Below are 22,142 nucleotides of genomic sequence, written 5' to 3' on the forward strand. Positions count from 1 at the left end.
CCCTCCAGCATGCACATGCAGCCCCATGCAAGCAACATCACCCCCTTCTTCCCAGGCAGCCCCCCTCCAGCATGCACACGCAGCCCCATGCAAGCAACATCACCCCCTTCTCCCCAGGCAGACCCCCCTCCAGCATGCAGCCCCATGCAAGCAACATCACCCCCTTCTCCCCAGGCAGCCCCTCCTCCAGCATGCACATGCAGCCCCATGCAAGCAACATCACCCCCTTCTTCCCAGGCAGCCCCCCTCCAGCATGCACACGCAGCCCCATGCAAGCAACATCACCCCCTTCTCCCCAGGCAGACCCCCCTCCAGCATGCACATGCAGCCCCATGCAAGCAACATCACCCCCTTCTCCCCAGGCAGCCCCCCCTCCAGCATGCACATGCAGCCCCATGCAAGCAACATCACCCCCTTCTCCCCAGGCAGACCCCCCTCCAGCATGCAGCCCCATGCAAGCAACATCACCCCCTTCTCCCCAGGCAGCCCCCCCTCCAGCATGCACATGCAGCCCCATGCAAGCAACATCACCTCCTTCTCCCCAGGCAGACCCCCCTCCAGCATGCACATGCAGCCCCATGCAAGCAACATCACCACTTCTTCCTAGGCAGACCCCCCTCCAGCATGCACACGCAGCCCCATGCAAGCAACATCACCCCCTTCTCCCCAGGCAGACCCCCCTCCAGCATGCAGCCCCATGCAAGCAACATCACCCCCTTCTCCCCAGGCAGCCCCCCCTCCAGCATGCACATGCAGCCCCATGCAAGCAACATCACCTCCTTCTCCCCAGGCAGACCCCCCTCCAGCATGCACACGCAGCCCCATGCAAGCAACATCACCCCCTTCTCCCCAGGCAGACCCCCCTCCAGCATGCAGCCCCATGCAAGCAACATCACCCCCTTCTCCCCAGGCAGCCCCCCCTCCAGCATGCACATGCAGCCCCATGCAAGCAACATCACCTCCTTCTCCCCAGGCAGACCCCCCCTCCAGCATGCACATGCAGCCCCATGCAAGCAACATCACCTCCTTCTCCCCAGGCAGACCCCCCCTCCAGCATGCACATGCAGCCCCATGCAAGCAACATCACCACTTCTTCCTAGGCAGACCCCCCTCCAGCATGCACACGCAGCCCCATGCAAGCAACATCACCCCCTTCTCCCCAGGCAGACCCCCCCTCCAGCATGCACACGCAGCCCCATGCAAGCAACATCACCCCCTTCTCCCCAGGCAGACCCCCCTCCAGCATGCACACGCAGCCCCATGCAAGCAACATCACCCCCTTCTTCCTAGGCAGACCCCTCCTCCAGCAGGCACACGCAGCCCCATGCAAGCAACATCACCTCCTTCTCCCCAGGCAGACCCCCCCTCCAGCATGCAGCCCCATGCAAGCAACATCACCCCCTTCTCCCCAGGCAGACCCCCCTCCAGCATGCAGCCCCATGCAAGCAACATCACCCCCTCCCAGCTCGTGCATGAACATCCACTTACCTGCCATGACACCGGCAGCTTCCTGTCTGCTGCTCTGCTCTATGGAGGAGGAGGCCCCGCCCCTTCTGGTCACATGGGCATGACGTCAGCACAGCTCCAAGCCGACTTGGATTTAGCCTCTACCTTTTTTTTTAACAGCTGTAACCGGAAGTAGAAGCGGCTCACTTCCGGTATTACAGATCATCGATGTTGTGGAGCGACAGGAGAGCAGTGTGGAGAGCGCGCAGCAGAGGAGCCCGGAGGAGGGATCGGCGACACCCCGCAGAGGACAGAAGGGAGACGGTGTGTGGAGAGAGAGTGTGGGGGGAGCAGAGGCTGGGCATGGGGTTGCAGAGCCACAGCTGGAGTGTGGCGGACGGGGGCAGAGCCACAGCTGGAGTGTGGCGGACGGGGGCGGAGCCGGAGCTGGTGCGTGGCGGACGGGGGCGGAGCCGGAGCTGGTGCGTGGCCAACGGGAGCAGAGCCGGAGCTGGTGCGTGGCGGACAGGGGCAGAGCTGGAGCGTGGCGGACGGGGGCAGAGCTGGAGCGTGGTGGACGGGGGCAGAGCCGGAGCTGGTGCGTGGCGGATGGGAGTAGAGCCGGAGCTGGTGCGTGGCGGATGGGAGTAGAGCCGGAGCTGGTGCGTGGCGGATGGGAGTAGAGCCGGAGCTGGTGCGTGGCGGATGGGAGTAGAGCCGGAGCTGGTGCGTGGCGGATGGGAGTAGAGCCGGAGCTGGTGCGTGGCGGATGGGAGTAGAGCCGGAGCTGGTGCGTGGCGGATGGGAGTAGAGCTGGTGCGTGGCGGATGGGAGTAGAGCCGGAGCTGGTGCGTGGCGGATGGGAGTAGAGCTGGTGCGTGGCGGATGGGAGTAGAGCCGGAGCTGGTGCGTGGCGGATGGGAGTAGAGCTGGTGCGTGGCGGATGGGAGTAGAGCCGGTGCGTGGCGGATGGGAGTAGAGCCGGTGCGTGGCGGATGGGAGTAGAGCCGGTGCGTGGCGGATGGGAGTAGAGCCGGTGCGTGGCGGATGGGAGTAGAGCCGGTGCGTGGCGGATGGGAGTAGAGCCGGTGCGTGGCGGATGGGAGTAGAGCCGGTGCGTGGCGGATGGGAGTAGAGCCGGTGCGTGGCGGATGGGAGTAGAGCCGGTGCGTGGCGGATGGGAGTAGAGCCGGTGCGTGGCGGATGGGAGTAGAGCCGGTGCGTGGCGGATGGGAGTAGAGCCGGTGCGTGGCGGATGGGAGTAGAGCCGGTGCGTGGCGGATGGGAGTAGAGCCGGTGCGTGGCGGATGGGAGTAGAGCCGGTGCGTGGCGGATGGGAGTAGAGCCGGAGCTGGTGCGTGGCGGACGGGGGCAGAGCCACAGCTGGAGCGTGGCGGACAGGGGCAGAGCTGGAGCGTGGCGGACGGGAGCAGAGCTGGTGCGTGGCGGACGGGGACTGAGTACAACTTCCAACAATAAAATGTCCGTGCACAAATGCAGGATACACACACTTCCCCTTTCCTCTGCCTGCGTCTCTCAGTAAAATCTTTTGAGAACAATGGAAACAAAAGAGCAAACTGAGACAATGGTATATATTCAACAGCCCAGCATTCCCAAAAATTCTCACACTACAGTAAAAAACTTCCACCAAATGCAAGATAAAACAAGGGAAAAGCAGAGTACAGAACAAATGTGACAATATGAAAAATATCAGAGACGCACCCCACGGGCAAAAGAGGAAGTGTAAAAGGAAAGGAAAAAAACTTTCTGCTTCAGATCTTCATGGAGAACAGCAGTGAATTTATAGGTTGATGCACATGTAGACGTCCGGGGAGAAATCGAGGCCCTCTTTAGTGACACGTAGCACAAGCAGCTCTGGTAACCGACAACTGCCAATCACACTGGGTGTACTGCGCTCGGTCACCCGGGAATGTTAACACACTGTACCGGTCGTCCCGCCGGTAACAGGAATCGGTGATAACTCCCACAAAATTGCCACCATCTGTACCTGGCCGGCCTCTCCTGTCCTTCCGATGTACAGGTGAATCGGTGGCAACCTGTCAAGTGATTTGGCTTGCGATATCTCCCCCAAACTAAACACCACCACGTGCCTGGCGATCTGGGTGCTCCTGTCCCTTCCGATGCATGGGTGTATATGTGATAGCTTGATGGGAGACTCGACTAGTGATATCTCTCTAAGCCCCCACAACTCATACCTGGATAGGCCTCTCCAGTCCTCCCTGTGTACAGGTTTATTTGTGAGGACTTAGCAGGGGAAGTTGAATCTCTCAGATATCGGTTTCCCAGCAACCACATGCACAATCAATCACCGTTCCACCAGCTTTCTCCCGGATCTAGACACAAACAGGACACAAAGCAGACACCTTGGCTTATCCCAGGGTTTGGATAAGGGTGTGGACTTTTACACTACCTGGGAATGCGGTGGTGACCACACCTGACCCGCTAGAGGTACAGACCCGGACTGGGCACAGGGGACATTCAGGTAAGATAACCAGATTTTCTTACCTTACTTATGGAGTTGCGCAAATCTCCGTCCCCATGAGTCAAGGCCTTAGTCGGCACCTCCGTCTCTCTGGTCAACAGGGTCCCCGTGCGTTTTGTCCACAGCCCCGCGTCTCTGCGCCAGATGATATGGAAATTTGGATAGATATATCTCTGTGTGCTGCGGCCTGTCCTAATTAGAACAGTCTCATTGAGCGCTCAACAGAAAAGACACCCTAAACACCTTGTTAGCAGTATCTCTTTCCAGTCTGCTGGTTTATTGCACATATATGGTTTTTTCATTACATACAGAAAGGAGTGGTTAGTCAATTAACATAAGGCTTGTGTTTTAATGCTATTGGCTATTTGAGTAAATGAACTTATATGGCAGTGTCCGACATGAGGGTGATTTAGCATCATATGGTTTACTCTTATGCATTGTCTTGCAATGTCAGCAAACCTCCGATATCAGCTAGTGCATCTGGTCCAACTTCCTCCTTTCCCATGGCTGGCTGATATATCACAAGACAATGCTACCACGAGACTATGCTGGTTCTCCAGACTGGCTCATGGGGTTAGTAGGTCATTTTCAGCAATTTATTATAAGGTTCAAGATAGCTATGAAAATGTGTCTATCAGTATATAAGGATATATGCAAGTGAGATCTGTATGAAATGTATATATTTCCATCACAGCTGGAGTGTGGTGGACAGGAGATAAAACATAACCTTTAGTAAGATAGTAGGATAAAAACAATTTTGTGTCCCCCAGAGTGAGTGAATATAAATGTTTGGGTGAAGTCACAAATAAAGGGGCATGAGGAGCACAGCCCGATCAGGAGGAATGATTCCCACTTGCAATGGCTGAACTGCAATCAGCAAGTCCCAGAATCTCACGTTGTGGATCTGGGAGAATCCCACAGAACCCTGCAAGCAACGACTGACAGATTCTGGCTGCATATAACAGTAATGACTGGAATCTGGATGACATTAATAGAGTTACCACCCGAAATATGCCAGAGCAATAAGTGAGGAAAGGCACAAGCTCAGCAATTCATGAAGGGGGTGCGGGAGGAAAAGGAGATCCTGGGTCCAGGATGCTCCATATAGGACAAGGGGAAGAAAATGCCCTACAAGACCCTAAATGGCTAACAGTAATCTATCCCCAAGACTCCCCCCTGACCGTCCACAGCTCCCCCTGTGCTAAACAAGCCCTGCACCCCCCATGGAAGGGCCCAAAGCGTTTCTTCCAAGCTGAGTCATCAGGGGACTTATCCTTGTGATAGGAGGTGAGGTGCCATAGTGCTGAGCTAAAGGGGTATGAAATACAAACCATAGTACTTCCGGTGGTTGAAACGCACGCCAGGATGCCATAAAGGTGCGTGAGCCGCAAGGAAAAAATCTGCGACACTCAAATGAAGGCAGACTACTAATTGTGTCCCATGAGGCAGAGGCGTGCACTCCACAACCTAGTGTTTCCAGTAAGTGGAACGCAAGCCAAAATAACTTGTGGTTTCTTGAACCACATAGAAGTAGAATATGCAACCGATTTGGCTTGATGACGCGCGGTCCACAGCCTTTTATTTCCGGCATGTGGAACGCACGCTAATGCCACATGCGGCATGTGGAACGCACGCCAATGCGGCATGTGGAACGCAGGCAAACGCCACATCCGGCTTTGATGGCATCTTCCCTTTAAACTGCCTTGGTTTTTTTTTGCAGCCGCTCCTGTGCCGTCCCTGCGGTGTACATCTGTTAGGCTAAGTGCACACGTACCGGAACTCCGGAATTCCAGTCCGCGGGAAAATCACATTTTAAATTCCCACGATTTTCCCGCGGAAAAACTAGCATTTTGCAAGCGTAATTAGCTTGCAAAATGCTAGCGTTTTCCAAGCGATCTGTAGCATCGCTTGGAGAACTGATTGACAGGTTGGTCACACTCGTCAAACATAGTGTTTGATGAGTGTGACCAACTTTTTACTACTGAGGCTGCCTATGCGGCATCAGTAGTAAAATATAGAATGTAAAAAAAAAAAAAAAAAAACGGTGTTATTCTCACCCTCCGACGTCCCGCGCATCCGTTCCCAGTAATCCTTTGCGAAAATGCCCGCGATGACGTCAGTTCTCGCGGGATCGCGACGTCTCGCGGTAATTCGCGATGACGTCGCGCGAATGACCGCGAGACTTCGCGATCCCGCGAGAACGGACGTCATCGCGAGCATTTTCGCAAAGGACTACTGGGAACGAGAGCGTGAAGAGAAGCGGGAAGGCTGCGCGGGACGTCGGAGGGTGAGAATAACAATATTTTTTATTTTAAATTCTATTTTTTACAGGGATATGGTACCCAAAGCCCGGAGGACAGTCTCCTCTCCTCCGGACCATGGGTACCATCCGCAATTGTTCTGCTTACTTTCCGCATGGTGTGCACAGCCACATGCGGGAAATAAGCGGAACAATGCATTCCTATGGGTGCGGGATCGCCGCGATTCCGCAAATTAATGAGCATGCTGCGGTTTTTACCGCGAAGCGATTCCGCTGCGGTAAAAACCGCAGCATTAGCACAGCATTGCGGAATCCCATAGGAATGCATGGGATGCTTATTTTTCGCGTTTTTGCGGCAAAATCGCGCGGTTAAAACCGCCGCAGAAACGCGGAAAAACGCCACGTGTGAACTCAGCCTTATGGTTCCAAAAAGAGTTAATTTGTAAAAAAAAAAAAAAAAAAAGTTTCACTTGTTAAAAAATAGTAAAACGTGTCTTCTGCTTTGTTTTTCTTTTTACAAGAATTATTGGAGCCAATTTTTCATTAGAAACGTTTTAATGTCGGCTTTTTCTTGAGTTTTTCTTGTTATATAGGAAAGTCTAAGGCCAGAAATAAACCCCATAAATCACTGTACATGGAGACTTTGGGATCAGATCATTTCTGTCCGTTGTGTTTGTGGAAACAAAAAATCTTTTCTAAAAGCCTCAAACTTCTGTGTATGACTCAGAGCTGAGATCTAACGTGATAGAAGATTCCAGTGCGGGGAAGACGGGAAACCTTCATATAGACGGCCGGTGGGGATGGAGTCAGTGACCGACTGGCCAAATCTGTTTCTAGAGCCGCAGTAGAAGATGAAGATGTCGTCCTCATCATGAAGGAGTTATTTCTCATGTCGCGTGTAATGAATATCTCCTGCAGTATTGCTAATGCCGATTCCAGTGTCGGTAATGAGACGAGAATTAGCGTTATGGAAGATGAGTCTATGAAGAACGTGTTCTGCTGCCGACTCCGAGGAGGAAACTGCTTGTTGTCTGTGGCCTAAATATATAGGTTTTATTAGTAGATGTCAGGGAAGAAAACTAAACCCTGTAAGATAATAAATCTCATATGTTTCCCTTATTATCTCCAGTAATTGTATTATTACACAGGATTCTTATGATGTTACATTGGATCATCTTCTCATTCAGGTCTCTACAATATCGGATCCTCTCAGGGAAGATCTTCTACAGAAGAGAATTTTCCTGATTTACCCATCAAGGATGGATATGGACAGAGACAAGATGGCGGAGAGGATGTTACACCTCACCCTAGAGATCCTCTTCCGTCTCACTGGAGAGGTGAGAGATTCTGATGACGTCACATTACATTATTCTCATCTATGGGAATAACAGATGGACAGAACTGGAGAGGTGAGGACTCTGGAAATGTCTGTAGTGAGATTTATTAATGTGTCCCTCCATTACCAGGATTACACAGTGGTGAAGAAGACCTCTAGTGATCGCTGTCAGGACCCTGTGTCTGAGGGATGGGGAAGACCCCTGAGCCCAATCACGGGGCCTCCACCTCACCCCCTGATCCATGAGGCCATCAATGACCAGAAGATCCTAGAACTCCTCTACAAGATGATTGAGCTGCTGACTGGAGAGGTGACACTGCTGGGAATGCTGGGACATTATAAGGTAACGCTATGAAGGGATCGGGGGATGACGGTATCATTGTATGTGTCAGGTTCCTATAAGGTGTCAGGATGTCGCTGTCTATTTCTCCATGGAGGAGTGGGAGTATTTAGAAGGACACAGCTATCTGTACAAGAACGTCATAATGGAGGTTCCCCAGCCCCTCACATCTCCAGGTAATAGACAGGACTAAATACACACGGCCTATAATTATCTGTATGTAGAGAATGAATTCAGTCCCTGTATGTGTTTCCTCCAGATCTATCCAGTAAGAGAACAACACCAGAGAGATGTCCCCGTCCTCTTCTTCCACAGGACTGTAACCAAGAAGATCCCAGTGCTCCTCAGGATCATCAGGTAGATGGAGAGAAGGTGTCAGGAGATCTCCCCTATGATGTGTAGACGGCTGTGAAGGTCTTGTGCTCAGTCTTGTTTTATCCACCAGTATTATATGTTTTATACTTGTGTAATGAGAACGGTGGAGATGGCAGGATTAGAGCTGATCATAGATGGGACTTCTCCATCTGTCTGTGACTTTTACAATATTTGTTTCAGGGTGAAGATCTGACCCATATTAATACTACAGAGACATATGTGAGAGAAGATGAGTGGTGTAAAGAGGAGATTCCCACATATGACTACCCAGGTGAGTAGTAACCACTGAATGCAGAGACGTCACAGATTCCTCTCAGTCACCGGCTGTGGCTGCTTTATCGGTGGTGTAGTCCGGCCGTATTACCATGATCACCATTTTGCCTCTAGACCACAACATTCTCCACCCAAAACTGTTCAAATGACTTTGGGCATTGAAAGCCCTTTTCAATAGAACTTACAACCTGGAGGATCATCCTACCCCCTGGGATTAGTGTGAAGGTGATCCCTTAAAGCGAGATCTATATGATTGCTTGTACCTGACCCAATATAGGCTGAGTGTGCGCTTCAAGAGTCACACCGAACACAGATTTAGATGTCTACTCCTTTCTCAGCAAAGGCTTCTACACAACTGAAGTTTATTCTTATGACAGAGAGACAGGAAATGGGTGTCGCACAATCTTCTGAGGAGCCAGTGTCCGTCTATGATAGGTCCATTTCAGCTTCACTTCCATATATGGTATGCAGTATCTCAGCTTCTGCATTCTAAGGATTCCTTCCAGGGTGTTGTCTGAAGACACAGACGCCATCTTGGTACACCATATGTGAACTGACTTGTATAAGGGTTAATAATTGATTTCATTAGCCATTCTCTCCTTCACATTAGGAGACGGTGACCGTTACCTGCCCAGATCTGTAACTATAAAGCCAAATGACAGCGTGCGTAGAATGTGCTGACGGGTTAGAAAATCACTTAAAGAAAAATCTTATGCTGGGCCTGTAAGAGTAAGCGGAGGGTAATGATGCTGTTGGCTTCCTAGATCACTGAGATCTTATCGGATGAATCTTCTCTCCCTTCTGTGCTGCTGAATGTCTCATGGTCCCTACAAGACCAGGTCCAGTCTTTCTGGCCAAACTTCCCTTTTATGATGGACAACAGTAAATGTGCAGTGAGGCCAAATGTGAATTTCTGTCCAATAACAGCAGAGTTTCCCTTTATCCTGACATTTCAGTTTGTATTAAAACCAACTAACTTCAAGGAGGATTGTGATAATCTACAGGACAAACATTCCACCTGTGCCATGATAGATCTCTAAGCTGTGCGTGGCTGAGGGCTGTAATATACATTTATTCCCGCCTGCAGGAGATGTGTTGGCTCCAGCCCTGGTGTCATGGATTCACTCCACGTCATACATTACATTGTTTTTGATCCTAAGGAATTCAGATTACTGCACAATCTCTCCTGAAATGGGGAGCAATATTATTTTCTCTAATCTTCTGCTCAGGATCCATAGTAGCTCCAATGGTCCACCATAAATGAGGGCAACTCTGGTTTACTGTTTAATCTGTATTTGTAGCTTTCAGTTAATTAAATTCTCGTGCTCTGTGGTGGGGCTGTGGGCGGGGCTTCATGTGGTGCTCTGATTACATATTCGTCTGTATTGGCTTATGACAGGTCACTGATCCCTCACTGACCTGCCCCCCATTTTTATATAATAATCTTTATATAGCGCCAACATATTCCTCAGCGCTTTACAGTTTAACAGTTTCAAAACACAAGTCATAAGTAACAATGTTAACAATACAATAATTAAAGCAAAATAAGGCACCCCTGCTGGTGAGAGCTTACAATCTACAATGAGGTGGGGGAGATACAAAGTACTGGTGTGTATTTACAATGGTGTATTTACAATGATGGTCCAACCATCTTGTGGGAGTGAGGAATGGATGGAGATAGTGAATGGGATACACACGCACACTTACACATACAATGACTTTGAGTAGTGAACGTGATAGGCCGCTCTGAACAAATGTGTTTTAAAGGAACGCCTGAGACTATGCAAATTGTGGATAGTCATTTCTTGGGGTAGAGCATTCCAAAAGATTGGCGCAGCGCGGGAGAAGTGTTGGAGTCAGGAGTGGGAGGTACTGATTAGTGCAGATGCTAGTCGAAAGTCGTTTGCAGAGCGCAACAGTCAGGCCGATAGACAGAAATTAGGGAGGATATGTAGGGGAGTGCCGCACTGTGGAGAGCTTTGTGGGTGAGAACAAGTACTTTGAATTGGATCCTATAATGAATGGGCAGCCAATGTAAGGATTGGCGAAGAGCGGGCGAGTACCGATTAGCCAGATGGATGACCCTGGCTGCTGCATTGAGGATGGACTGGAGAGGGGATAGTAGAGTAACTGAGAGGCCAATTAATAGAGCATTGCAGTAATAATAATAATCTTTATTTTTATATAGCGCTAACATATTCCGCAGCGCTTTACAGTTTGCACACATTATCATCACTGTCCCCAATGGGGCTCACAATGTAAATTCTCTATCTTTGGAATGTGGGAGGAAACCCACGCAAACACGGGGAGAACATACAAACTCCTTGCAGAGTAGCAAATAGCAACGGCGATAAGGGGCATCCCTGACGAGTTCCTCTGAACAACCCAAACGACTCCGAGGTCTCCCCGTTAATCCTAATGTACCCCTTTGGATCCGCGTATAATAATTTAATCCAGGAAATAAATCTATGTCCGAATCCCATTAACTTCAATACTGCCCATAGATAATTCCACTCTACCCTATCAAATGCCTTTCGTGCATCCAGCGAGGCCACCACCCTTTCCCCTACATTATCTGCCGGGAGTTGTACATTAAGAAAGAGTCTACGTAGGTTAATGGCAGTAGATCTATTTTGTAAAAAAACCCGATTGGTCTGGATGTATCAATTTTTGAACAACCCCAGACATTCTTATCGCCAACATTTTAGCTAATATTTTAACGTCTGACGTCAATAACGAGATGGGTCTATAGGATTCAACGGATGAGGCATCTTTCCCCTCCTTAGGAATAACCACAATTATGGCCTCCCTCTTAGACCTCGGCAAAGCCCCTCTCTCCGCTGCATCTTCAAATACCTCCTTAAGTTTAGGTGCTACGACCTCTATTAGTTCCTTATATGCTTCTCCCGGGATACCGTCAGAGCCAGGTGACCTATTATTTGCCAATGACAGAATAGCCTTCTCCACTTCCTCTACAGTAAATAATTCTTCCAGATTCTGTTTATCAGTATCATCTAACTTAAGTATCTCTATCTCTTGTAAGTATCTATCCATTTCTTGTTCTCTAACCCCCAATTCTGAGGTATATAATTTTACATAGTATTCCCGGAAACATTCCAATATCCCAGAGGTGGCTTTATGAGTTACCCCATCCTCCTTGACAATTTTATATATCTGTGTGGACCCTTTCTGCGCCGCAGATATCACTGACAGTAAGTGTCCCACCTTTTCCCCTTCGTCATAGAACAGTGCTCTCTGGAATGCCCTTTTCTTGTCTATCCCTTGTAAATATAACTTATTTACTTCTTCTTGTGCTTCTTTTAATGCCTTTTTAGTGGCCTTATACTGGGCCTACATATCATTTCCTCCTCTGCCCTGCTCAATCTGTCTGTAGTCTCTTGGTTTACCTGTCTCGTTTGTGTCTTACGTCTCGAAATATCTCGTATGAATAGTCCCCTTAAATATGCTTTCATGGTATCCCACACTATAAGTGAGTCAGCAGAACCTTCATTTAATTGGAAGAATTCAATAAGATCTTTTTTAATAATTTCCATATTAAGACATTTGAGCCATTCCGGATGTATTGTCCCCCCTACTCTCCTCCTTTTTCCCACTCCCAGTCTCAAACTAACTTCAATTGCCTTATGGTCGGAGATAACTCTCTGTAAATATTCCACCGTCCCAACTATTCCGTCCATGCCCCTGTTACCTAATGCTAAGTCTATGCGCGATAAGGCATGATACGAGGACGAATAACACGAAAAGCATTTGTTCCCCTCATTCCGCACTCTCCATAAGTCTATCATACCCATCTCACTAACATATGTCCCGAATGGAGTCATCCTATCCTTCCTGGGGTTAATTCCCCCGATTCCCACACGATCCCAATACTCGTTCATGACATTGTTAACGTCCCCTAATATTAACACCGGACATTCCCCTCCCCTCCCCGTCCACTCAAAAATCTCTTGTAGTTTCTTTTTCGAATATGGGGGTGGAATATAAAGTGCCACTATAATCACACATACACCAGAAATTCGGCATCTCAGGGAAACAAACTGCCCATCCCTATCTACGTAAGATTCAATTTCCTCGTAGTGAGCATGAGAATGTATCAGTACAGAGACTCCCCTCGCGTAGGCCGAATACATAGAGTGATAGGCCCGGGTAATCCATTTTTTCTCCAGCCATTTTTCTTTTCCTTTAATCAAGTGAGTTTCTAGTAAACACGTAATAGCTGGATTGTACTTTCTAATTTCTGCCATGACTGCCGCTCTTTTACTTGGATCTGAAACCCCCCTCACATTCCAACTTAGAATTCTTGTATCACCACTCATTATGTCCTATGAACATCAGTTCTAGTCGGTCTCTTGTAGTCCCTTTATCACATTGCAGTATGAAAACTCTCCCACAACATATCCCCCCCTGATCCCCCCCGCCCCCCCTCTCCCCTCCTTCCCCGTATAACAGATTCTCTCTCTCCAACGAGAGAGGGTGCAACTGGCACCTAGCTACTGTGAGCCCTCGAATAGCCACTGAACCTCCTTCACTTGGGCGTACATCGCTCCCACCGTCACATACAAACATGCCCAATAGGCCACATAACTTTTTCTAACATGGATAATTCAATAAACATAAAAGAAAAAAAAAAACCCAGGATCTACGACCCAAAAATAGATCTGAGTACCCAGGCGTCGCGGGGCACAGATTCAAAAATAGAGAAAAAATGTCCGAAAAATTCTTCTTCTTCAGCCTTTTCCTTCTTTCTCAGCCCTTAGTTTGGAGTGGTTGATTTCCATCCACTTGACGGCCTCCTCTGGGGTTGGAAAAAACTGAACAGACCCCAAAGCTGCTACTCTCAGTTTGGCGGGATATAACATAGAGTACTTCACTCCCAGCACTCTCAGTCCTTTCTTGACCTCGCCAAATTTCATCCGCATTTTCTGAACCTCTGCTGAATAGTCCGGATATATTTCAATACGGCGTCCATTAAATATGAGGTCCTCCTTCTTCCTAGCCTCCCGGAGGATAGTCTCTCTATCTCTGCAGTTAAGTATCCTGGCCAACATTGTACGGGGGGCACTACCCGGAGGGAGGGGTCGCAGGGGAACGCGGTGTGCTCTCTCTACCGCAAACACACTGGAGAGTGTGTCTCTGCCAATTTTAGATAGGATCCATTACTCAGTAAAGTCAGTGGGGTCGTTACCCTCTACTTTTTCCGGGAATCCCACAAATCTAAGATTGTTTCTCCTAGATCTATTTTCTAGATCATCTTGTTTTAAGTGCACTTCTGAAATCTTTTGCGTGTGCTGGTTCTGAGTTTTCTGCATTTTATTTACAGTGTCCTCAGTGGTGCTCACTCTCTCTTCCACAGCACCCATCCTAGCATCCGCCTTGTTTAGTGCCTCTTTAATTCCAATAATTTCTTCCTTAATATTATCAACCCGGCTGCTCAACTTAGTCAGTGTTTTTTTACAGAACAATACCACCAGAAAGACATCTTTTAAAGTTGGTTCCCCTTCAGGGCCCTCCTCGTCAGCTTCACTATCCTCCTCTTCAGATGCACACTCAGAGACAGTGACTCCCCCTCCCCCCTCCTCCCTGCTTTCAGCCTCTCCTGCAGCTTCGTTGCTCATTCTCTCTCCCTCCAGCACAGTACCTTCTCCGGTGCCCCCCTCATCTTCCCTTGCAAAGCGCTGCAGCTTCTGGATAATTTGTGACCTTCTGCCATAGTTCTCAGTCAGTCTCTGTGCCTCCTCCACTCTCCCAGCGCCATCTTGTGCAGCCACACTGCCGTCCTCCCCGACGTCTTTCTGCCTCCTCCTCCCCATCTCCGCACTCTTCACTCCCGGTGTCTCCACTCGGCCCTCGGGCACCCACCACAGCAGTAAGTGTGCACGGGTCTCTGTTATGTCGGCCTATTAAGGATTATTCTTCAGAATGACAGTGGAGCTCCTCAGCCTCACGTCCTCTCACATCCGCGCCAGGCCACGCCCCAGTCGAGAGCGGGTTTCTTTAGTAATGGAGTAACGATGGCTTGTTTGAAGGAGAATGGGACGATGCCCGAGGAGAGGTTAAAGATTGTAGTTAGGTGAGTTGTGATGACTGGAGAGAGAGGGAATGGGGTCGGTCGTGCATGTAGTCGGACGAGAAGAAGACAGGAGTCTGGAGACTTCTTCTGTGATGGGATCAAATGTGGAAAGTGAGCCATGGGAATCACAGCACTTGGTGGTTGGGTGCAGATTTCCTGACGGCTATTATCTATTTTTTCTGTAAAGTGGGAGGCCAGGTCATCAGCACAAATGTCTGTGATAGGGGCTTGTGCTTTCGGCCTGAGGAGGGAGTGAAAGGTGTCAAAAAGTTTCTTGGGGTTGTTGGCTAGTGAGGAGATCAGGGTGGTGAAGTAGCTCTGTTTGGCGAGGTGATGGGCAGCGTTATAGGTTCTTAACATAAATTTGAAGTGGATGAAGTCTTCTGGTGTGCAGGTTTTTCTCCATAGGCGTTCAGCACTCCTAGAGCATCGCTGGAGAAGTTGAGTTTGCGATGTGAGCCAGGGCTGTTTCACTCTGTGCTTGGAGGTTCTGAGGGTGAGGGGAGCTACTTGGTCAAGGGTGCTTCTAAGAGTGTCATTGTAGTGATGAACAGCCAAATCCGTACAGGAAAAAGAGGAGATTGGGGACAGTGATGAGTGTAGTCTCTAATAGATGCTACTACGCAGGCGCCGCCATCGCCGGTGACAATTTGCTGGATGTAATTTTTTTCTATGCCTCACAATAGCCACAATATAATAGGCATTATCACCAATAATATCAATGCTATTATATGCATTATGTAATAATGGGGGCAGGTCAGTGAGGGATCAGCGACCTGTCATAAGCCAATACAGATGAACATGTAATCAGAGCACCACATAAGTCTCATTGACAGTTACAGGAATCGTTTGATCGCAGTGATTGCCTCAAAAGGTTGTGCAACAAAATATTAATCCTTTCACGCCAGAACCTGTTTTTGCCTTTGTGACCAATTTTTTCAGCTCTGACCTGTGTCACTCTATGAGGTCATAACTCTAAAATGCTTCAAGGAATCCTGGTGATTGTGAGATTGTTTTCTTGTGACATATTGTACTTTATGATAGTGGTAACATTTATTTGATATGACTTGCGTTTACTTGTTAAAAAAGGAAACTTGACAAAAATTTTGAAAATTTTGCAATGTTCACATTTTTTAATGCTCTTAAATCAGAGAGTCATATCGCACAAAATAGTTAATAAATTAACATTTCCCACATGTCTACCATCAGCACAATTTTGGAAACAATTTTCTTTTGTAAGGGTTAAAAGTTGACCAGCGATTTCTCATTTTTACAACAAAATTTATAAAACCATTTTTTTAGGAACCACCTCACATTTGAAGTGAGTTTGGGGGTCAATATCAGGGCTGTGGAGTCGGTAAGCCACAGTTGCGACTCCGACTCCTGGATTTTATCAGACTCCGGCTCCGACTCCGACTCCTTCATAAATGGCCAATTCATAACAACAAATTTACTGTTGTAAAATATTAAACATCGTGCTTATTCAGTTTCTCACCATCATATAAGTAATCAGACCACTTAGAGCAAAAACTACATTTATTAGAATACAATTAGAATATAGCAAATAACTTTTATAAACTTTTCTAAACTGTAAGTAAATATGCAATAAACACTTTTATGCAGTTAATACGAAGAAATCTATTAATTTGTCCTCAGAAAAAGTATTGCCTCTGTCAGATCCTCCTTCATGGATGCCCTCAAATCTGATCTAATTATTTTGAGAGCAGAGAACAACCTCTGTACACTAACTTGTGTTGGTGGCAAAGCAGTAACCACTCGGGCAACATCTCTGACAATGTCAGGATACAGAGGAATCGCTTGTTGCACTGTTATTTTTGATGAACGGTCAAATTTCTCAATTTCTTTTAGTGCACATGAAAAATTCTGCTGAAATGTACTGGCTGTGTTCCTTGATGGGGATGACTCTTCTTCTATGCGGGAACGCTTTGCACGGTCCTTGTGATCCAAATATTTTTCAAAATTAAATTCTTCATCAGTTGATGATGAGGGTGAAGATGTGGCAGGACGACCAAATTCTTCTTGTTCCTCCTGACTGTTCTGCAACCCTTTCATCCTTACTGCTATTTCAAACAGAGCTTCTTTTCCTTTACTTAGCTGTTGATCATCTAGAAGAATCCGATGCATTGGGTCTACATAAACAGCTGCCAAAAGAATGTTATTTTGTAATAGTAGCTCCTCTCTCCGTTTCATTGATGTAGCAATGCCACTTGCAATTAACCCTCCTCTTTGGGACAGGCGAAACATCAGGTTCTTCCACTCCTTTAAGAAAATACCTGGAGTTAAGTCCTCTGCTTGTAATTTTTTAGTCACTGTAAATGGGTGCTCTAGCAATTTTTCCAGCTCAGTCACATGATTCCACTGACTTTCATTTAGCATCAGTTAAGGGTTAGCCATGTCTACAAGAAAGGTTTTCAGTTCAACCAAGCGCTGAATCATTAAGTAAGTACTGCCTCATCGTGTGGCTTGATCAATAATTGCCCCTTTTCCAGCACGTCTCTTCAAAATTGAGTCAACTTTAGGGGTTCTGGCAACAGTAGCCAATTTTCTCACCTTGCCAATCAGTGCAGCAGCATGTCCTTCTTGCAGACTGTCTCTTATAGCCAGCTGTAGCGTATGCACAACACCGCATGTGATGAATGAAAGAACATATTGACACAGTTTCAACAAGATCATCTAAACTATCATGTTGCTGTTCATCTGAAGCAACTTCAGTTTGCTCCTCAGTTACAATACTGTGTTCCTCTATTTCAAACATTTCTGTGTCTGTGGACCCAGAATGTTCTTCTAGCTGCTGGTCACCATCATTACTCTCATTCATTAGCTTAATAGTACTTATCATATTTGAAGCATTGTCAGTTACGACAGAAAGAACTTGCTCTTTTTTAAGTTCATAGTCTTGCAGAACCTTTTCCACCAAGACCTGGAGAAACTCACTGGTGTGATGAGCTTTGGTGTCTTTTAAGGCCAATGTCTTGGTAACTATTTCATTTTTGTCACAAACAAATCGGACATTGATGGCAAAATAGTTCACTCTGTGACGTGTGCAGGCATCCATTTTAAGAAACAGAAAGCGTCCCTTGAGAGTTTTTTTAAGTTCTTCCTTTTGTTTAAAAGCTTCTTCGATTACTAATTTTCTAATTCTCTCTCCAGAGAAACACCAAGCTTGCGGGCCATTTCCCCATTCAGACACATAAAAGCTGGTCGTGAAAATAATGAAATAGGCACACTATCCTTTGCAACAAGCTCTATGATCTGTTTTTTAAATGTATCTACTGTCATTGTCACAGTAACTTTGTCACTGACAAAATATCTTGCAACTGATGGCTGCAAAGTTCTCTGCTCCTTTGTTTGGCTGGAAGAGCTGGGCACTGGTTCATTGGTTTGGCTGCAGTCTTTCTCATCCACTGCTTTCAGTACTTCTGGATGAAAGCGCTGTAAATGTCTCTTTAGATTAGAAGCTCTGGTAGGAGCATTTTTATCTTTGCCTGAATATGCACTCATCTTGGCTTCACAGCATTTGTTTTCGTCTGGATCATTTGTCATACACAGACAGACATAATGTTTTCTATCTTGAGTGATGGTGAAATGTTCAAATACAGCTGATTTAATGTGATGCTTCTTTGACATTCTCAGGTTTTTAATGTTGCATTCACAATCCAAATGACAATTGTTTTTCCTAAAAACAATTGTACAAAATTATTGCCAGGTCGTACAACTGATATAGTGGTCAGTAATACTGTTATTATTCCTCATGTACTCACAGTTAACTGATGCAAAGTTTGTTGAAAGGATAATACTTCTTACAGTCTTCCTCTTCTGAGTAGCAGGCAGCTGTGAGATGCTTGGAAGACGCACACCTAGTATGATCTAGTCTAGAGGAGGAGCTTTACTACTAAGAATTTGCAACACATTTTCACTTTCAGTTTCATACATTGTAAGTAGGGGGGTTGGGGCAGCATGAGGTTAACCAAGTATAAGATTAGATAAGGGCAGTGGAGAACAGTGACACACAAGAAGTAAGAAATGTCTCTATTTCCAGCAGAACTGCTTATCACTGTTGTTCATAGTTTGATAGAACATATATATTTGAGTAACATTTATAAAATTCATATGAAAGTTCAATTATGAAATATTAATACATTTTTTTTAAAGCTGGAGTCGGTACATTTCTACCGACTCCGACTCCAACCAAAACTAACTCCGACTCCACGACTCCGACTCCACAGCCCTGGTCAATATGACAGAAAATACCCAAAAGTGTCACCATTCAAAAAAAAACTGCACCCCTCAAGGTGCTCAAAACCACATTCAAGAAGGTTATTAACCCTTCAGGTGCTTCACAGGAATGAATGGAATGTGGAAGGAAAAAATAAACATTTCTATAACAAGAAATTTTCCTTTAGACCTAGTTTTTTTTATTTTCGCAAGGGTAACAGGAGAAAATGGATTATACATTTTGTTTTGCAATATCTCCTGAGCATGCCGATGATACCCCATATGTGGGGGAAATCTACTGTTTGGGCACACTGCAGGGCTGAGAAGGGAAGGCGCGCCATTTAACTTTTTGAATGTAAAATATGCTGGGATAATTAGTGGTTGCCATGTCGTGTTTGGAGAGCCCCTGATGTGCCTAAACAGTGGAAACCCACAAGTGACCCCATTTTGGAAACTAGACCCCCCCCCCCCAAGGAAATGTGTGATGGGCATTTTGAGCTTCCAAGTGCTTCTTAGAAGTTAATTACGTAGAGCCGTTAAAATAAAAAGTCATGTTTTTTCCACAAAAAATGATCTTTTCGCCCTCCATTTTTTTTTCCAAAGGGTAACAGGAGAAATTGGACCCCAAAAGTTGTAGTGCAATTTGTCATTGGTGTGCGCCAATTCAAGAGCACTAGGGACAGCGCTAGTACTGGGCATTGTTCCCTGAGTTGGAGACATTTCTCCAGAAGCGCTATTTGTCCTTCTTGTTGTACTGGTCCTTGTGTGTGAGGATGGACCAGAATCACTGCTCATTTCTGAGCTATCACTGTCGCTGCTACTAAAGCCCTCGAAATCCACATCGCCATCTGACACTGCACTTTCTTCACTGTCAGAACATAAAAGTGCATAAGCCTCCTCTGCACTATAATACTGACGGACCATTTTAACCATTTAACCCTAACAGTAACCCTAACTTTAGTCTGACTTTAGCCTAACAGTAACCCTAACAATAACCCTTACTTTAGCCTAACAGTAACCCTAACTATTGTATTAACTGTAACCTGCCTAATCTGTTTTTCTATTGACAGATGAAGTGAATGCCATTACTCCAGATATATCATCATCCATTCACAGCAAAGATCTGTCATCTGATCCTATGAAACAGGTCCCATCTTCTGATTCATTACTGACTACTAAGGAAAATCAAAGTCACAAAAGAGGCATTAAAACACAAACTGCTCCTAAAGCAAAGAAGCCATTTTCATGTTCAGAATGTGGGAAATGTTTTAACCACAAAAGGAATCTTATTAGTCACCATAGAACTCACACAGGGGAGAAGCCTTTTTCCTGTTCAGAATGTGGGAAATATTTTAACCACAAAGGGAATCTTGATGCACACCAAAAAACCCACACAGGAGAGAAGCCTTTTTCATGTTTAGAATGTGGGAAATGTTTTAACCGGAAATCACAATTGGTTGATCACCATAGAACTCACACAGGTGAGAAGCCACATTCATGTTCAGAATGTGGGAAATGTTTTACTCAGAATTCAACTCTTATTGCACATCAGAGAATTCACAGAGAAGAGAAGCTATATTCATGTTCAGAATGTGGGAAATGTTTTAAATGGAAATCACAATTGGTTAATCACCATAGAACTCACACAGGGAAGAAGCCTTTTTCCTGTTCAGAATGTGGGAAATGTTTTAACCACAAAGGGACTCTTATTAGTCACCATAGAACTCACACAGGGGAGAAGCCTTTTTCCTGTTCAGAATGTGGGAAATGTTTTAACCACAAAGGGACTCTTATTAGTCACCACAGAACTCACACAGGGGAGAAGCCTTTTTCCTGTTCAGAATGTGGGAAATGTTTTAACCAGAAAAGGAATCTTGATGAACACCAAAGAACTCACAAAGGAGAGAAGCCTTTTTCATGTTTAGAATGTGGGAAATGTTTTACTCAGAATTCAAGTCTTGTTACACGTCAGAGAATTCACACAGCAGAGAAGCCATATTCATGTTCAGAATGTGGGAAATGTTTTAACCGGAAATCACATTTGGTTGATCACCATAGAACTCATACAGGGGAGAAGCCTTTTTCCTGTTCAGAATGTGGGAAATGTTTTAACCACAAAGGGACTCTTATTAGTCACCACAGAACTCACACAGGGGAGAAGCCTTTTTCCTGTTCAGAATGTGGGAAATGTTTTAACCAGAAAAGGAATCTTGATGAACACCAAGGAACTCACAAAGGAGAGAAGCCTTTTTCATGTTTAGAATGTGGGAAATGTTTTACTCAGAATTCAAATCTTGTTACACATCAGAGAATTCACACAGCAGAGAAGCCATATTCATGTTCAGAATGTGGGAAATGTTTTAACCGGAAATCACATTTGGTTGATCACCATAGAACTCATACAGGGGAGAAGCCTTTTTCCTGTTCAGAATGTGGGAAATGTTTTAACCAGAAAAGGAATCTTGATGAACACCAAAGAACTCACAAAGGAGAGAAGCCTTTTTCATGTTTAGAATGTGGGAAATGTTTTACTCAGAATTCAAGTCTTGTTACACATCAGAGAATTCACACAGCAGAGAAGCCATATTCATGTTCAGAATGTGGGAAATGTTTTAACCGGAAATCACAATTGGTTGATCACCATAGAACTCATACAGGGGAGAAGCCTTTTTCCTGTTCAGAATGTGGGAAATGTTTTAACAATAAATCAGATTGTGTTAAGCACCAGAGAGTCCACACAGGACAGAAGCCTTTTTCCTGTTCAGAATGTGGGAAATGTTTTAACCAGAAATCACAATTGGTTAATCACCATGGAACTCACACAGGAGAGAAGCCTTTTTCCTGCTAATGTGGGAAATATTTTAACCAGAAAGTGCTTCTTGTTAGACGTCAGAGCAGTCACACAGAGGAGAAACCTTTTTTATTTTCTTAATGTGGGAAATGTTTTACTTGGAAATCAACTGTTAATAAACATCAGAGATGTCACATAGGGGAGAAGACTTTTTTATGTTCATATTGTTGGAATAGTTTTAGCCAAAATTGAATCTTCTTAAATGGGTTGTCTCTTGTCATTCCTCATGTTTGCTGACAAAAGGATAAAACTAAGTTTTATTAATTCCAAATATAAAACTATACCCATAATTTATCCCCTGAAGGTTAGTCAATAGGTGACTAATAGAAAAAACATGTACCCCACAGTTCAGTACAGTATATAGGGTGAGTTGACGTATACACACTCACTCTCCAAGCCTCTCATTTCTATGGGTTTCATCGTCCTCACCA

General features: G+C 46.0%; 1 protein-coding gene across 1 annotated transcript; it reads left to right on the forward strand.

The window, feature by feature from the left end:
* The first annotated feature begins 1,594 nt into the window (after positions 1 to 1,594).
* LOC141072528 (uncharacterized) lies at positions 1,595 to 21,845 on the forward strand. The gene is made up of 7 exons (XM_073559801.1): positions 1,595 to 1,770; positions 7,397 to 7,546; positions 7,676 to 7,855; positions 7,938 to 8,061; positions 8,145 to 8,242; positions 8,441 to 8,531; positions 19,931 to 21,845. Exons 1-7 carry the CDS (start codon positions 1,675 to 1,677, stop codon positions 21,706 to 21,708), a joined length of 2,517 nt encoding a protein of 838 aa, XP_073415902.1. The 5' UTR covers positions 1,595 to 1,674; the 3' UTR covers positions 21,709 to 21,845.
* The last annotated feature ends 297 nt before the right edge of the window (positions 21,846 to 22,142 follow it).

Source organism: Dendrobates tinctorius, unplaced genomic scaffold (genome assembly GCF_039654945.1).
Source record: "Dendrobates tinctorius isolate UK_male_01 unplaced genomic scaffold, ASM3965494v1 ptg000274l, whole genome shotgun sequence".
In the NCBI taxonomy this organism is placed as follows: domain Eukaryota; kingdom Metazoa; phylum Chordata; class Amphibia; order Anura; family Dendrobatidae; genus Dendrobates; species Dendrobates tinctorius.

Coding starts and splice junctions, on each gene's coding strand:
- LOC141072528 (XM_073559801.1), top strand. CDS start 1,675: ATGTTGTGGAGCGACAGGAGAGCAGTGTGGAGAGCGCGCAGCAGAGGA. Junction 8,062..8,144: donor CCAGCCCCTCACATCTCCAG/GTAATAGACAGG, acceptor TGTTTCCTCCAG/ATCTATCCAGTAAGAGAACA. Junction 8,243..8,440: donor GTGCTCCTCAGGATCATCAG/GTAGATGGAGAG, acceptor TATTTGTTTCAG/GGTGAAGATCTGACCCATAT.